General features: G+C 45.1%; 1 protein-coding gene across 9 annotated transcripts in view; it reads left to right on the top strand.

The window, feature by feature from the left end:
- The window catches only part of SLC4A7 (solute carrier family 4 member 7), a 160,161-nt gene that overhangs the window by 52,922 nt on the left and 88,882 nt on the right, over positions 1–18,357 (top strand). For all 9 annotated transcript variants that reach the window (XM_044293050.1, XM_044293046.1, XM_044293048.1 and 6 more), the window contains exon 2: positions 15,741–15,822. In XM_044293050.1, the coding sequence (XP_044148985.1) occupies positions 15,741–15,822 (82 nt within the window). The remainder of the gene's footprint in view (positions 1–15,740; positions 15,823–18,357) is intronic.

Genomic DNA, 18,357 nt, shown 5'->3' with positions numbered 1-18,357 from the left:
TCTAATCTACTTTGCCTGTACTATAAATTCTGCAGATTTTCTTCAAAAATTTCCATTGCAGATAATCCACAGCATATACCCCATGTGTGAACGTGCCTGTATATGGCCACAAAATACAGTGATATTGCATCCATGTGTCTTGAGTGTAATGTGCCTATACAGTAAAGGTCCAGTAATGCTGCTAATCTAATGTAGTCTATATGTCAGACATAAGAAAAATGCCTAACGCTGGGTTCACACCGTTTCTATGCGCGTTTTTGTCGCGCGTTTTATGCACGTTTTTTTTAATAGTGAACGCGCGTTTGGGTGATTGACAGCAGTGTTGTCCAAAGAGTCTATGGCCCAAACGCGCGTCAAACAAAGCTCCTGTACTTGTTTGAGCGTCGGGCGTTTTACAGCGCGATCGTACGCGCTGTAAAACGCCCAGGTGTGAACCCTTCCCATAGGGAATCATTGGTTCTTGCCTGTTGTGCGTTTTACAGCGTGTAGGAACGCGCTGTAAAACGCTCAGGTGTGAACCCAGCGTTATAGTCCTCTGACATCCAGAAGCTTTCTTAGCAATTCACTGACGCATCCCTGTGTGGGCTGCGTGGGTCATATCCGTATACCCAGTGTATGATGGGATTTGTTCACTGGCATGCCGGCAGTACAGACAGCGCCAGCTGCGTGGAGTGCAGGATAAAAGATGATCTGTTTTACGTGTTGGTACTGATTTTTATTTTTAAATTCTTTATTACTTTCAAAAAGTAAAGACTGTAAAAGTAATGCAGTCACCACAAATAGATTTAAAAATATAAGGGTTCATGCACACGAGCGTACTTGCTCAGTGCCCATGCAGCGGTCCGCAATGCCTGGGCATCGGCGATATGCACGCCGCAGATGTGGACCCATTGACTTGAATGGGTCCGCGATCCGCAACATACAGCCAAGTAAGGCTACTTTCACACTAGCGTTCGTCGGTCCGCTCGTGAGCTCCGTTTGAAGGGGCTCACGAGCGGACCCGAACGCAGCCGTCCAGCCCTGATGCAGTCTGAATGGAGCGGATCCGCTCAGACTGCATCCGCACGGACAGGCGGACAGCTGAACGCTGCTTGCAGCGTTCGGGTGTCCGCCTGGCCGTGCGGAGGCGTGCGGATCCGTCCAGACTTACAATGTAAGTCAATGGGGACGGATCCGTTTGAAGATGCCACAATGTGGCTCAATCTTCAAGCGGATCCGTCCCCCATTGACTTTACATTGAAAGTCTGGACGGATCCGTCCGAGGCTATTTTCACACTTAGCTTTTTTTTTTGCAATTTTAATGCAGACGGATCCGTTCTGAACGGAGCCTCCGTCTGCATTATTATGAGCGGATCCGTTCAGAACGGATCCGCCCGAACGCTAGTGTGAAAGTAGCCTAATAGGACATGTTCTACTGTACATTTTTGCAGTGCAAAGACTCGGATCAGGAGCCCATGGAAGCGCTTCGTAGTGCAATACAGGCACTAAGCAAGTGCGCTCGTGTGCATGAGCCCTAAAACGGGTAAATCATTCAACTCTTAGGCCCCTTTCACACGGACGTTGCGGGTTGGGGCAGGATGCGTTCAGGGAAAATGGTGCGATTTTGACACTAAAACAAGTCAGTTTTCACTGCAATTGTGTTCCATTTTTGTGTTTTTTTTTTTTTTGTTTTTTTTCCACACAGTTGCAAAACATTGTAATGTGTTTTGCACAAGTGAGAGAAAAATCGGCATGTTTGGTACACAGACCTGAACCCGGACTTCTTCACAGAAGTTCAGGTTTGGTGTTGTGTAGATTTTATTATCCCTTATAACATGGTTAAAAAATAAATAAAAATGTAAAAAATAAATAATATAACGCACCTTAATCCACTTGATCGCGCAGCCCGGCTTCTCTTCTGTCTTCTTCTTTTGCTGTGCACAGGAATAGGACCTTTTGATGTCACTGCGCTCATCACATGATCTTTTTACCATGGTGATGGATCATGTGACGGACCATGTGATGAGCGCAGTGACGTCATCAAAGGTCCTATTCCTGTGCACAGCAAAGAAGACAGAAGAGAAGTCGGGTCTGCGCGATTAAGGGGAGTTATATCTTTTTTAACCCCTCCAGCCCTATTGTACTATGCATTCTGTATTAAGAATGCTATTATTTTCCCTTTTTATAACCACGTTATAAGGGAAAATAATAATGATCGGGTCCCCATCCCGATCGTCTCCTAGCAACCGTGCATGAAAATCGCACCGCATCCACACTTGCTTGCGGATGCTTGCGATTTTCACGCAGCCCCATTCATTTCTATGGGGCCTGCGTTGCGTGAAAAACGCTGAATATAGAACATGCTGCGATTTTCACGCAACGCACAAGTGATGCGTGAAAATCACCGCTCGTGTGCACAGCCCCATAAAAATGACCGTTCACCTCACGCATTGCACCCACACGGAAAACTCGCTCGTGTGAAAGGGGCCTTAGGGCTCCAAAAACACCATCTGAGGCTACATGCACACGACGGTGGTTTTTTCTCTGCGTTGTAAAATTGCGGTGCAGTCCACCATTTCTTTTCCGCGTCTGCTGTCCGTGTTTCCAGTCTGCAAAAAAAGTTTTGCATGTCCTATTCTTGTCCGCAATAAACGTTTTACGGACCCATTGATCAAACACTGACACCTTCAAAGAGGACAGCCTTTAATATAACTGCCTATTCTTGTCCCCAAAACGCGGACAAGAATAGGACAGGTTATATTTTTTTTTGCGGACCACGGAACGGAGCAACAGATGTTGACGGCACACGGAGTGCTGTCCGCATCTTTTGCAGCCCCATTGAAGTGAATGGGTCCGCATCCGAGCCGCCAAAACTGCAGCTCGGATGCGGACCAGAATAACGGCCGTGTGCATAAGGCCTAAGTGTGACCAGAAACTGGACAACACAGGACACTCCCAGAACATTTGAAGGATAGTTCTTTGATGGCTACTACACCTCCAACACAGGAGGAAAGATGGCCGTTCTAGGAAAATATACCTTGGATGGCTTGTTGAGTTGAGCGAGGTGTAGGTCCCTCTCCCAGTTGGGCCTCTTTCACACAACTTTATTTTTTTTCCCCGTTTACGGGGCGTGTTTTGCGTTCCGTATACGGAACCATTCATCTCAATGGTTCTGCCAAAAAAGCAGAACACTAAAACATTCTGTTTCCGTTCCATTGAAAGCTATCAATAACGTCCTATTGCCCACAAATCACGTTCCGTGGCTCCATTCAAGTCAATGGGTCCGCAAAAAAATTGAACACATGTGGAAATGCATCCGTATGTCTTCATATCTGTTCCGTTTTTGCAGAACCATCTATTGAAAATGTTATGCCCAGCCCAATTATTTATATGTAATTACTGTATATGCCATATGGGAAAAAAACAAACTGATACACAACGGAAACAAAAAACAGAACAATGGATCAGTGAAAAACGGACCGCAAAACACTGAAAAAGCCATACGTCATGTGAAAGAGACCTTAAGCAGATGGGAGTGAGTGAGAATCTGTTTTATAAGCAGTATAACAGAGTGTGTGGCACAATATGCCCGTGGGGTTACAGCCGCACCATATTCTGAGGGGGGGACATTAAGAGGTGTCTAAGTTGTTGCATTTGCCAATCTGCGAGTGTCGTAAGTTCTGAAGCAACTGCGAGCATTTGAGAGAAAATACAGTTCCTGCAGGTGAGCCCGAAATCGATTATCCAGTGCCTGAAGGACTCCTACTTCATACCTGAGGGAACACTCAAAATAGGAAACGTAGGGGATGGGGAAAGGGAGAGATGTCTATTTGAATTGCTTCTTTAGGTTTTTGTAGGCCTAGTGATGGTCTGTTTGACTTCCATTGAGAGCTCCCTTCACCGTATGTTGTGGGTTCAACACCTGGCATCAGCCAAGGCCTTTTACCTGCTTAATTGATGATGGGTTAACCAGGGAATAGCCCATGCAGCCTATTAAATAGCTTTTGAGATAATTGTCCAATTACCTTTTGGTCCCTTGAAAGAGGCAGCTGCATATCGGAGAGAGAGTTCACATCTCCGTTTCGTTTTCCTCTCTTCTGATGTGTCAGAACAACATGGGGGGGAAAAACGGATCGTATTATTTTTTTTCTTCTAACTGGAGGAAGGGTTTAATTCCTAAACCCTTCCTCCAGTTAGGATGGGAATACCCTGAAATTAAAGTGTCTGCCCTTTAAGCCCATATTGACAATATATCTTGAATGTTTTGCTAAAATGCCAAATATTACTGGACCCATCTGTATATTTAGGAGAACATTCTCCTTGAAGGCGGGTTGTCTTCAGTTTATTTTTTTTGTTTATTTTTTATAAATAGTAGGGCCCCTTTTTTTTTTTTTTTTTTTTATTTAAAACAAAAAAGTAATTTACTTGCCATCCCGAGCCCCCTCTGTTCCTGTGCCATGCTGTTATTCTCTCTGCCAATGCATATCTTGGCTGCAGCGTTGATGTGTGGTATACGGGCAGCTGTACAAAGTCCAGCAGGGGGGTGGAGTGGAGCTGGCTTGGGATGGAAACCATTACTTTAATATATTCTAACATTGTCCTTGCTTTTAAACACACATCTTGAACAACCCCTTTTAATTAATTCATAACTCAATTTGCGCACTTAGTCTGTAGGCGTTTATAATAGTATTTTCTTTTTTTAATCTGCCGTCCGGGCAGCAGCACATGTGACAGATGACGGGCAGGCGTTCCCTGGTTTCCCAGTTAATAAACTTGACATCTGTGTTTATTTTTCCGATTTTCTTTTCGGCCTGTAAAATGATGGAAGTGACAGTCCCAGCTTAGATAGCCTTGTGTCCTACTGGTAAGGATTAGAGGGTCATCCTGAGCTTGGCCCACACACCGCGCATGGCTGTAGGTGTAAAGCTGCTGGATGAAAGCTCTGCTTGGGTTTCTTCACTTTTACCCTCCATGAGGTCATTGTTAGGAAAGCTACAATTACATGACCTCCGACAAATTCTAAAATGATCAGGAAATTAGTCTAAACTTGTGTGAAGTTGTATCTGCCCCCAGTTTTGATGAACCCTTTCCTCTCCGTTTATTTTCAGCGGCTCTGGTTGAGCTAACCCTGTCCTCGTCAATCAGTGTTAAAGGGAACCTGTCACCGGGATTTTGTGTATAGAGCTGAGGACATGGGTTGCTAGATGGCCGCTAGCACATCCGCAATACTCGGTCCCTATAGCTCTGTGTGCTTTTATTGTGTAAAAAAACTGATTTGATACATATGCTAATTAACCTGAGATGAGTCCTGTCCCTGACTCATCTCACATACAGGACTCATCTCAGGTTAATTTGCATATGTATCAAATCAGTTTTTTTACACAATAAAAGCACACAGAGCTATAGGGACCGGGTATTGCGGATGTGCTAGCGGCCATCTAGCAACCCATGTCCTCAGCTCTATACACAAAATCCAGGTGACAGGTTCCCTTTAATAACAGATGTGATTTTAGCCAGGTGTGTGTGTGTGTGTGTGTGTGGGGGGGGGGGGGGGGGTTCACAGACAAGAATACTGCTGGTTCCTAGAATTGGGTATGGGGGCTGTGGGATTACTTGGATTTTATCAATCGTCAACGCAAAATACAACCCTAGAGAAAGTAGCTCCAGTCATTGTGTGATGAAGCCCAATAGAAGTCAATGTTGGTCACGAGATGAGCGAAGTTTTGAAAAATTTGATTCAGCAGCTTTGCCAAAGTTTGACAAGAAATCCAGTTTGTGACAAATTAATTAATCACTGTGTTAAAACGCTATTCAGCCTATCAATCAATGGGACCATTTTTAGCAGCCAGTTAGAAGTGCACCTGTCTAACAGCCGTTAAAACGGTAATATGCTAGTGCAATATGGCCTTTTGGGTTAAAAATACAATGCCTCATTCGCATGATCACACGGTGACTTCATCGCTGATTCAAGTCGGTGGGTCTGCTTCTGTGATGGGGAGTGCACATGACCAGTGTCTTTATATTGAGGACCGGCGGTATGCGGTCAACAATACAGGCGCGGACGGCATGAGGTCGTTAGCCTGATCATCTGAAGACACTACCTGCACACAGTACCACCAAGTACTGTTAAGAGGTCGTTCACATCACTGATTTTGAAAACGAGCTGAATCTGCGACGATTGTCTGCACTGTTTTAGCGCTGGTTCCGCTCCAAGACGGAGCATACTGCTGCTTTTTTTCCATTTTTTATTTTTTATTTTTTTTCAGTGTGGGGAATAAAAGCAAGTTCTGCCTCCCATTAAAATGAATGGAAGGCTAAAAACCATTGAGTGAACTGAAAGGGTAAATACCCTTAACGCAGGACTCCTGTAGAGCGCTGTTCGCAAATGCAGAAGCCGCTGAGGGCGATCTGTCTACTCTTACGTGTTTCTGTATATAGATTCCTGGTAACGGTAATCTAAAGGGCTCCTCAGATCACGGTTATCAGTAACATGTACACGGTGACTGAAAGGAACACGCTGATCAGGTGTTCCCTGCTAACATGACTCCCAACCATGTGCAATAAATAACCGTCAAACATTGTCCGTGCGGCTTCATTCAGTGTCTAGGACCCTGACTGAAACGGCAAGCTGATGACTAGAGTCTATGGGCTCCGAAGGTGAAGAGGTCACGTGACGGAGACAGGTGGTGGGAAACCTAGCAGTGTTGTGTTTTCGGGGGCTGTGGGACTTTTATTTTTTAATTCTATTAAATCCTATTACGTCTCGTGTGTTAGGATTAGGCGTTATGCACACGACCGTATGTGTTTTGCAGTCTACAAAACACGTATACTGGCCGGGTGCGTGCCGCAATTTTTCTTTTTCCCTTTAATAGAAATTTCCTATCCTTGTCCGTAAAGTGGACAAGTATACAACATGTTCTATCTTTTTTGAAGGACAGCGGCAGGAGCATGCGGATGCATAAAAATGGTTCCAAATTCGATCCGCAAAAAAATACAGTAATTTGCATGAGCCCTAAGGTTTAGGTCACATGAATTCTGAAAAAAATTTGTGGACAGGGCTAGATTCTCTTAGGAACCCATAGATTCTATGGGTCCATCACCTGGGAACCCCTGTGCTAGTGATCCATGGGGAGGGGTCCTAGCAGTCAGACGTTTGTCGCCTATCCTGTCGAAGGTGTTGATGAAGGTTGTTTTTGTAGTAATGGAGTGGCAAATACATGCACATATAAGCTTCATTCTAGCTGCAGAAGGTTAGACCCGCGTCACACGGTGAGGTGCCTCCATCCTGCGTCATGCTGTAACCGCGGGTTGCCAACAGAGACCGTTACAGCTCTGCTTTGTTATTGTGCTTGGAGAAGAGTAGGCATGTTATCATGTGCCAGTTATGAATGGTCTCATTCTCTGCATCTAGAGATACTTTGTGATTGCCAGTGGATTATTCCTGGATCGTCTCCTGCGTTCCATTTAGTTAACAGCAATGTAACGTAACCTGAAGATCTGCAAGGGCATGCCCGTCAGTAACGTGATCTAAACATGCAGCCCCCACGTGAATGGAGGGTTCTGCTTGAAACTGAGCACAGGCATTGCCACTATCCATTTATTGTTCTATTTTATTTTAGGAAAGCTCAAAATGCAAGTACAGTATATATCAGTAAATGTGTTCTAGTTTAGGAATTTAGAAGTATCTTATACTAGAATTGTCCCCAACAAGAATCCTTAAAAAAAAAAAAAAATTATTATTTAAAGGGAATGATTCCCTGGCTGGTAATGAGATTCCTTTGCCAAGTGATAGCTATATGCTCTGCCCGGGACTTTCCTGTTAAACTAGATCACGGGCAGCCATGTTCCCATTCTGAATGCATTAATGGACTATTCTGGTTTCATGATATTGATGATCTATCCTCAGAATGGGTCATCAATTTCAGATAAATGGAGGTCTGACGGATCAGCTGTTTGAAGGGGATGCAGCGCCATTGCGAGGGCTGCCGCCTCCTCAGTGTTTATCTGCATGCCGTCTTTGTGGTGGCGGTACCGTGTAATTACAGCCGTTTCTTTCGTTCAAGTGAATGAGACGGGAAGCTGTAATTGCCCTGTACCGCCACTAAGAAGTAAGTAGCTGATCAGTGGGGGTGTCGAGAGTCTGAATTCCACAGATCTAAAATTGATGACCTTTTCATAGGATAGATCATCAATATCATCCAACCACTGTAATGTGGAGTTGGTCTCCAGTTTGCAGCTAAAACAGCTTCCACTCTTCTGGGAAGGTTTCCTACGAGATTTTGGTATCTGTGGGATTTGTTACCCATTTATTCAGAAGAGCATTTGTGAGGTCAGACTTTGACATATGTGGCCCTGGCTCATAATCAACATTCTAGTTCATCCCAAAGGTGTTTGAGGACCAGTCAAGTTCTTCCACAACAATTTCACCCAACCACCCTTCTATGGACCATACTTTGTGCCCTGGGGCAAAGTCATGCTGGAGCAGAAGGGTACATTTACACGACCGTATAATTTTATCCGCATCCGTTCCGCATTTTGCGGTATACATGCGGATCTATTCATTTCTATGGGTAATTAAAATGTGTGGACAACGTTCAGTATGTTGTCCGTATCCGTGTTTCCGCATTTCTAGTCCACAAAAATATGAAGCTTGTCCTACTATTGTCCGCACAGATCAGTCCGCAGCCCCATTCAAGTCAATGGATCCGCAAATTGCGGATGACATACAGAATGGTTTCCGAATGTCATCTGTTTTTTGCGGATCAGTTTCCGTATTTTTTAAGGCCTTAGGCTTCGTTTACATCAGCGTTCAGCCTTTCCGTTCTCCTACGCCGTTATAGGGACAGAAAAACGGAAAAGGTGGATTGGGCCTAAATGATTTTTTCTTTTTTCTCTCCATTTTTAATTTTTTTTCCTTTTCATTTTTTGCGGACCGTAAAAAACTGAAGACATGCGGAACACAAACTGAAGTCATTTGTCCGCAAAATGCAGAAACACTGTTCCGTTATTTGTGGACCGCAAAACTGAAAGGATTACACACGGTCGTGTGAATGTACCCTTAAACTGTTCCCACAAAGTTGGAAGCATACAGTTGTCCATAATGTCTTGGTATGTTAAAACATTAGGATTTCCGTTCAGAAAAACTAAGTGGTCTTGGCCAACCCCATAGCATTTTCCTTCCTGTACCAACCTTTACTGTTGGCACAGTGCAGTCAGGCAGGTAGCACTCTCCTGGCATTCTCCAAAGCCAGACTTCTCCATCAGAATGCCAGATAGAGAAGCGTGATTTATAACGCCACAGAACACATTTACACTGCTCCAAATCCCAGTGGCGGCGTGCTTTATATCACTGACGCTTGGCATTGTGCTTGGTGATGTAAGGCTTGCATGCAGCTGCTCAGCTGTGGAAACCCATGGCATGAAACTCCCAGTACACAGGTTTTGTGCCAGAAGAGGTTTGGAGCTCTGCAGTCAGAGCGTTGGTAGCACTTGGGGACTGCACTCCATAACTTTGTGGTCTGCTGTGGTTCCTAAATGCCTCCACTTTGCAAAAATACCACTCATAGTTCATAGTGGAACATCTACGAGGGAAGAAATTTCATAACCTGTTTTGTCACTGAGCTCTTCTATATGGGTAGGTGCTGGATTTTATACACCTGTGACAACGGGACTGAACAAAACCTGAATTCAGTGATGTGTCCTGATAAGTTTTTTGATATAGTGTATGTGTATGGCCAGCTTATAAAGATAAGATGGAGGTCAAAAAATGGGAAGTTTTGACCATTTCAAGCCATCATAGTTTTAAATTGTGCACAAATAATCGTTGCAATGCTGACCTCAGAATGCCGTCTGCCTAAAAAGCAATTTTTGATTTTGGATGGTTTTTGGGCTGTCTTTGTGAGAAACTAAGGATATATGGTGTGATCAGCCAGCATTGGCCACTTTGCACAAGCCCATTCTGTTTCCCTTTTCTATTGATGACCTATCCTCAGATCGGCTGTGGTCTGACACCCGGCAGCCCCTCCATCTCTCTTCTCTCTTCCTGCTCGCTGCTGCTGTCCCATAGACATACAGCAGTAGACAGAGAGAAGGGAGACTACACGTGCGCGCTGTCTCCTCATACAGCTGATCGGCAGGGGTGGGGGGTATCGGACCACCGCTGATCTGATATTGATGACCTATCCTGAGGACAGGTCATGCCTGCATCCACCTGAAAAAAAGCTGTAAAGTCATGGCCACTAGGGGTCTCATTTCCAAGTTGCAGTCCACTGCCTGTTGTCAGGCAAGATCTGTCCCTAGTAACAAAGACTCAGAAGATGGCTCACAGGGGGGGGGGGTCAGATCTAGCTGAGCTCCTGAGTCTGATAAAAGAACTGCTTCTGAACATCACGGGCGCCTCCCGCCTTTCTGAGAGTGGGATTTATCCCTCCTTATCACCCCCTGCTTCTGAGTGAAATGCATCTAGCAATGCAGCTGAAACGGGGAATAATAAGGCTGAAAGAAAACAAAACCTTAGGGAAGTCTAAACATAACTGTTCTTTCACAGTTATGATTGTAGAAAGAAGCACAGCCATTATGCAAACAGACAATTTGTCAGAGTTTTGGCCTCTCTAGCTCTTCCTAGCAGGGACAGCCCCAATTCTACACATGTAATTACTTTCCTAAAACTCCCCTTCAAACCCCTACTGTGATCTTCCCTTCCCCCAATCCTGATGAGTCCTCCTAATGATGTGCAGAAGCTGAGCAGTCCTGTTACAGGCAGTAGTGAGGCCTGACATACACCCTCCCTGCCAGCCCGGCACCTGCTGATTTATATTCAAGAGCTGGGGCAGCGTGCAGGGATGGAGAAGGCGTGATTGACATGTGTTGCTCAGAACTTCAGGCAATTTGCGGAGGTATTCGAGCGGGTTTGAATAAAGCAATGTATATTTAGAACCGGTGTCTGTCACACTGTGCATTACTTCTGGCAGCATACAGATGGTACCAGACTCCCTGTGAATGTATGGCCAGCTCTACACTAGATCTGCTCAGCAGGAGAGCGGTGTGTGGAGGCGGGCTGCATATGTCCGCTCTACTCTGTACGGCCTGGTTCACAGGGTGCGCTAGTTTACTGCATAGCCAATCCGCCTGCGTTCAGCAGCGCAGTTATTGGCGGTGAAGCATTTTAAAACTGTTTCAACTGCAGAAATGTACTGTCAGGGTGGGTTCACATCACGTTTTATGCCTCCGTTGGACGTATACGTTACAAAAAAAGATAGAAGAAACGCAGCACACAACGTTCTTGTATACGTATAATATGATTCCCTGGAAGATTGACCTTTTCATATCTTAACTTGAGGAGGTATTGCAGTAAGTGGAGACTTTCTCAGCAGATACAGAAGGCTCAGATGAGCGAGGAAGCCAATAATGTAGGCGAGGATAAACCAGGGGTATGCTTTAGGGGGCTGTCTGCGGACTAAAAGAAATCTCTGTGGAAAAAGCCTGCGGCGTTCATGTCTGACAGTAGCAGAACTTCAGCTCTGCAGAAGCTGCTGGGGGAGGATGTGAAGGAGAAGCGGAGATGGTGGTTTGGCTTGTAGTCTTATGCCGTACGTATAGCTGTAAATGTCCGGGACAAGAACACCCTTGAAGACTTGTTGTATATTTTACTGTTCAATGCTAACATATACTGTAACTGTCTATGTATGCGCGACGTCACCTTCTGTGTAATCGCAGCCAGTTGTACTCCCCATCTACAGTTCTGTGAGGGCCACAAATTGGATAATCGCCCTGCAGTGATACCAGGAGCACACAGGGCCTCACTTATCAAAACTAACAGGAAAATAGTCTTAGTTGCCCATAGCAACCAATCAGAGCTCCCCTTTCATTTCTTAAAATGTTCTGAAAAAATGGTCACCTCTGGTTGCTATGGGCAGTTTTCCTGTTGGACCGTTTTGATAAATGAGGCCCATAGTGTGATGGCTCCCTGGTTACAAACAACTGTGGGGCACATAGTGGCCATAAAATTAGCTGGATTTCATTTGTCTTTCTTTCGCCGAGTATTTATTAAGGCTACTTTCACACTCGCGTTTGGTGCGGATCCGCCATGGATCTGCACATACATATACGCACCGATTTATAGAACCGCATGCATCCGTTTAAAACTGATCTGTTTGTATTATCTTTAACATAGCCAAGACGGATCAGTCTTTAACACCAATCAAAGTCAGTGGAGGACGGATCCGTTTTCTATTGTGTCATAGAAAACGGATCCGTCCCCATTGACTTACATTGTGTGCCAGGACAGATCCGTTTGGCTCAGTTTCATCAGACTGACACCAAAACGCTGCAGGCAGTGTTTTGGTGTCCGCCTCCAAAGCGGAATGGAGACGGAACGGAGGCAAACTGATGCATTCTGAGCGGATCCTTTTCCATTCAGAAAAGGGCAAAAATGATAAGTTTAGGACCGCTTGTGAGAGCCCTGAGCGGATCTCTCAAACAGAAAGCCAAAACGCCATTGTAAAAGTAGCCTAAGGCTAGGTCTACGCGACGACGTATGTCGCGCAACAATTTTTATAATGGCTATGGTCTATGGTGTCGCACTGCAACATGCAACATACTGCGACGCAACAGTCGCAGAAAATCCATTCGAGATAGATTTTTCAGCGGCTGTTGCGTCGCAGTCGTAGCATGTCGCATGTTGCAGTGCGACACCATAGACTGCCATTATAAAAATTGTCGCGCGACATTGGTGCAACAAAATGTTGCGCGACAAATGTCGTCGTGTAGACCTAGCCTAAAAGTCGCGCAGCAGTTAAATTAGACTTGGCGTATTGTTACTAGTCTGACCTCTGGTGGTTGTTTTTCAGTTACTGGTTCATATTTGCAGAGAAGTCGTATGTCTCCAGGAAAGTGCACTTTTAATACACCAAAAAAATGCACTTCACCACTGAAAACTAACTAAAGCATGGCTGCACAACATCTCACATACAAACAATAGATCTGAGAAATGGGGATCATTCTAAATTACAGTGGTATTATACCTGCTGTAAATGAGAAAATAGAAGCTCTTTGTGCACATTTTTGATCAAACGTGTGTCGGGCCCATCTACCAGGTGTCAAGGTGGCTTCCGCACATGGGTACCTAACACTAATATACCGCCTCTCTTGGACTTGCCTAAGCTTACAATATTCAGGGCGATACAGGAACCTGCCACATTTGTACTCTGCTCAGAAGCCCCAGACAGAAGGGTGTTGCTTAGTCTAATAGAGGCGCTACCCTCAATATATACTACAATAAAATTTAGACTAACATAATCATTCACTTCACCACTGAAAACAGGTGAAGAAAAGTATGGCAGCCTTGGGGTGGAATAGAAATTAGACTGTTTTAAGCCACGAATTGAGGCGCAACAAAAGGGGCACCTACATAAATAGGTGATTAAAAAATGTTGCAAAAGATAGAAAACTTCTGAATTGATCTAAATAGGCGCATGAGGCGCAATTTCAGTAGTAAATGCTACAAAAAAAAAGTCTACGGCTACATTCACACGAACGTATTTTGTTTACGTGCTTTTTTTTTTTTTTTGCGGATAGGATGCAGACCCATTCATTTGAATAGGCCCGAAAGAAATTGCAGACAGCACACAGTTTGCTATCCGCAGCCATATGTCCGTTCCGTAGTCCCGCAAAAAAATATAAAATGTCCTATTTTTGTCCATTTTGCGGACAAGGATAGGCATTGTTACAATGGATCCGCCCCAAAAAAAACGATGCCACACGGACGTCATACGTTTTTTGTTTTTGCAGACCACCAAACGCATACGGTCGTGTGAATGCAACATAAAACCGCATTTATTCACACTAAAAATAGGTGCAAACACTTGAGTAAATGTGCCCCTATGTTACTCTGGGTTAAGAGTGAAATTTGCCTATAACACATGTATTTTGCCGTGGGTTGGCCGCGCATTAATGTCTAGAACAGGGTTTCTCAACTCCGGTCCTCGGGACCCACCTACCGGTCAGGATTGGAGTATATCCCACAGAATGAATACCTGTGGAAAGTCCTGATGCACTGACACTAATTCTATCACCTGCTCAATACTAAGGAAATCCTGAGAACACGACCGGCAGGCGAGGACTGGAGTTGAGGAACACTGCCCTATAGTTTAAGTTTTACTCCTTTTGCAAATGAAAAAAAAATTATGTTTCTGCATGGCTGCATCTACAGACCCTGAACTTTATTTTTCTTTCTATGCTGCTGTGTAGAGCTCAATTTTTGCAGGACGACTTTTTGGCCTCTTTCACACTTGCGTTGTCCGGATCCTGCGTGTACTCCACTTGCCGGAATTACACGCCGGATCCGGAAAAACGCAACTGTACTGAAAGCATTTGAAGAGTCCTGGTTGCCATAGTAGGAGCGGGGGAGCGGTATACTTACAGTCCGCGCGGCTCCCGGGGGCGCTCCAGAATGACGTCAAAGCGCCCCACGCGCATGGATGACGTGTCGATGCGATCACGTGATCCATGCGCTTGGGGCGCCCTGACGTCACTCTGGAGCGCCCCGGGAGCCGCACGGACGGTATGTATGCTGCTCCCCCGCTCCCCGCTACACTTTACCATGGCTGCCAGGACTTTAGCGTCCCGGCAGCCTTGGTAACCATTGAGAAAAAGCTAAACGTCTGATCCAGCAATGCGCCGAAACGACGTTTAGCTTAAGGCCGGATCCGGATCAATGCCTTTCAATGGGCATTCATTCCGGATCCGGCCTTGCGGCAAGTCTTCAGTTTTTTTGGCCGGAGCAAAAAGCGCAGCATGCTGCGGTATTTTCTGGCAAGGTCTTCAGTGTTTTTGAAGAAAAGAACGCAGGTGTGAAAGAGCCCTTACATATGACATGTTGATCTTTCCCCCCCCCCCCCCCCCCCCCCACTTTTTTAATGGCGTATAGTGCAGGTTGACGCGTATGTGGCGATACCAAATGTGTGGAGGGCATTTTTTTTTTTCAATTTTATTCTAGACGGACCGAAGGGCTTAGCTTAAGAGAGTCCAAAGTCAGCATTTTTGGTGACAAAATATTTTTTTTAAAGAAGGCTATAGAGAGGGCTAAATAATCAAGATGTACAGTGTATGACTAGGAGCATCAGTCTGATGTAAAGCCGGCCAAGACACTGTGGATGGGGGGCGTTGCAGAAATGTTTAGATCTGCCATGTCTATATCTAACATGCCAAAGCTTTGTTCCTGTGAGATCCAACCGATGCTACACCTGAATCAGTGTGTGTCAACTAGAACCAGTTTTGCCTGTAGATTTTTTGTTATATTTTTTTTCTTGTTCTTGCTCTTTTACTTTTATGCATTTTTCTGAGTCCAGAACGCCCAGCAATGGATTCCTTTTAAGCCCTGTGTTGACCGTTTTCAGTGTGTAAGACCCTATAGAATGTTCTCTAACATGACTACTTTCACATTAGCGCTAATAATTTCTATTGTTCTGCACTATTATAAGCAGAACAACTAAAATAACTGAACTGCTGGATCTGGCCGCTCCGGACTCTCGGGTTTCTGTTTGGGAGTCTGTCCCTTTACTGGACAACATTGTCTTGCATGCAGGACCTGGTCCGATATTTTTGACTGAACCTGTGACAGAACCCCCGAATGGAACCTTCTACACAAGTGTGAACTTCACCTTAGAAAGCAATATGAAAGCTGCGTAATATTGTATAGTGATATATGTAGTGATGTGCTGCCAGTACAGACATCTAACACAGTGTTTCTTTTTGATCCCAAGGGTCACGATGAAGAAGCAGTGGTTGATCTGGGGAAAACCAGTTCTACTGTCAACACAAACTACGAGAAGGAAGAACTGGAAAGTAAGTGTCATTGCCTGTGACTTGGACAGGCTGTAATCCTTGGTCATATTGTGTGTATGAAAAGTGGGGATATCGCTGGGGTCCTAGGTTCGAACCGACCAAGGACAACATCTGCATGGAGTTTGTATCTTCTTCCCATGTTTGTGTGCGTTTCCTCCAGGTTCTCCCTGGGTTTCCTCCCACACTCCAAAGACATACTGATAGGATACTTGGCTTGTAAGCTCTATTGGGGGCAGTTGGATGCTAATGTCTGTAAAGCGCTGCGGAATATAATATTGCTATACAAGAGAGTATAATAAATAATACAGCAGCTGTGTGAGAACACGGCCCCTTGTAAAGCTGCTTACCAGCCAGTGTAATATGAATTGTCCTCTGTCTTGATGCCATACCCTTGGAAGTGCGCTCTTTTCTTCTGGCCATGGAATTAGCCGCTTTACATCTGAGACGACAAGTTCTGTGTATTCAGTTGTATGTGTGACCACCGCTCTATTTCAAATGGGGGCGTACAGACGCCTGTTCTTGTGATCAATAAGGGCCCCAGAATTCAAGCCTCTGCCGATCAGACACTTATCCCCTATCCTTCCTTCATCGCCTCCGTTCCCTTGGTCCTTTTTTGTCTAATGTTACTATAAAAGCTAAGAAATACACAGAAATCTGTATCCCCGGAGCTGCGCCAGTGCCCCTCTCCTCCTCCCTGTATATGGCTGTAAGACAGCTTAGGCCCCATTCACACGTCCGCGATTTCGTTCCGCATTTTGCGAAACGGTATTGTGGAACCATTCATTTCTTCTGACTCCGGAAATGCGGACCCGCACTTCTTGGTCCGCATTTAATTTCCCCCAAAAAATAGAACATGTCCTATTCTTGTCCGCCATTGCGGACAAGAATAGGCATATTCTATTAGTGGCGGCAATGTGTGGTCCTCAAACTGCTGGACACACATTGCCGTGTCCGTGTTTTGTGGATCCGCGGACGTGTAAATGGGGCCTTAGGGTAAGTTCACATCACAAAAAAAATATAAAAACAGATACTTTATTTTGAGCATCATTAATCCATTTTGGGCTACATGCACATGACCGTATGTGTTTTGCGGTTCGCACATTGCGGATCCACAAAAAAAAAAAAAAAAAAAACAGATGATATCCATAGGCCATCCTTTTTGCGATCCATTGTAACACTGCCTAAAACGGACAAGAATAGGACATGTTCTATTTATTTATTTTTTTGCGGGGCTACGGAACGGACATACGGATGCGGATAGCACACAGTGTGCTGTCTGCGTTTTTTGCGGGGCCGTTGAAATGAATGGGTCCGCTTCCTATTCGCAAAAAAGCAAACACTGAAACTAAATACTTTCGTGTGCATGAGGCCTTAGCCATTTCAATCCCCTTTTTTTTACATGGGGGGAAAAAGGGCTTCATGGAGGACTTTTTTTTTTTTCTGTCTAAAATAATGCATCTCAGACGGAAAAAGGCTAAAATGGATGCAAAATGAGTATAACTAGCACAACGAATGCCCCAAAAAAAAGAGATCCCTTTAATTTTTTTTGTTTTGTTTTTTTCCCGGAAAACAAAACAGTGATGTGAACTTGTCCTTACTAGAGCAGGAGCCTTTCTGCTATAGAACAAAATGTTCTTAAGTCGTTTACTAAGTCCCACCTCCGCTGTCCAACAGCCAAAGATGGAAGTGAACAGCAGGAGATAAACCCCTTTTTTCTCTGCAGGATTTCTAGAAGACAGTTTGTCAGGACCATGCAGGAAATGGCACCGACTGTCAAACAGTGAGGGCAACTTGTGTCATTTATTTCTAAGTTCAGTGTTCCTGTAATTGAACCGAAGGTCACACAGCCTTATCTTCCATAGAAAAGTGTGCAATAAGTACTTCTGATCATAATCGGGTCTGTGTGAGCGTGATCCTCCGTTCTGGAGCGCACAGCATTATACTGATTTATAATGCTGTGTGCCTCTGTTTGACCATATAGATACAGAATCGCAGTGACATAAAGCTGTCAGTATGAGGCTACTTTCACACTAGCGTTCGATCGGATCCGTTCTGAACGGATCCGATCATATTAATGCAGACGGAGGCTCCGTTCAGTACGGATCCGTCTGCATTAATTACTTAGAAAAAATTCTAAGTGTGAAAGCAGCCTGAGCGGATCCGTTCAGACTTTCAATGTAAAGTCAATGGGGGACGGATCCGCTTGAAGATTGAGCCATATGGTGACATCTTCAAGCGGATCCGTTCCCATTGACTTACATTGTAAGTCTGAACGGATCCGCTCGCCTCCGCACGGCCAGGCGGACACCCGAACGCTGCAAGCAGCGTTCAGCTGTCCGCCTGTCCGTGCGGAGGCGAGCGGAGCGGAGGCTGAACGCCGCCAGACTGATGCAGTCTGAGCGGATCCGCATCCATTCAGACTGCATCAGGGCTGGACGGAAGCGTTCGGGTCCGCTCGTGAGCCCCTTCAAACGGAGCTCACGAGCGGACAGCCGAACGCTAGTGTGAAAGTAGCCTAATCTTGTATCTATAAGG

This window comes from Bufo gargarizans, chromosome 5, assembly GCF_014858855.1.
Source record: "Bufo gargarizans isolate SCDJY-AF-19 chromosome 5, ASM1485885v1, whole genome shotgun sequence".
NCBI lineage: Eukaryota > Metazoa > Chordata > Amphibia > Anura > Bufonidae > Bufo > Bufo gargarizans.
The sequence above is the reverse complement of the archived record's forward strand: the minus strand, read 5'-3'. Positions and strand labels throughout refer to the sequence as shown.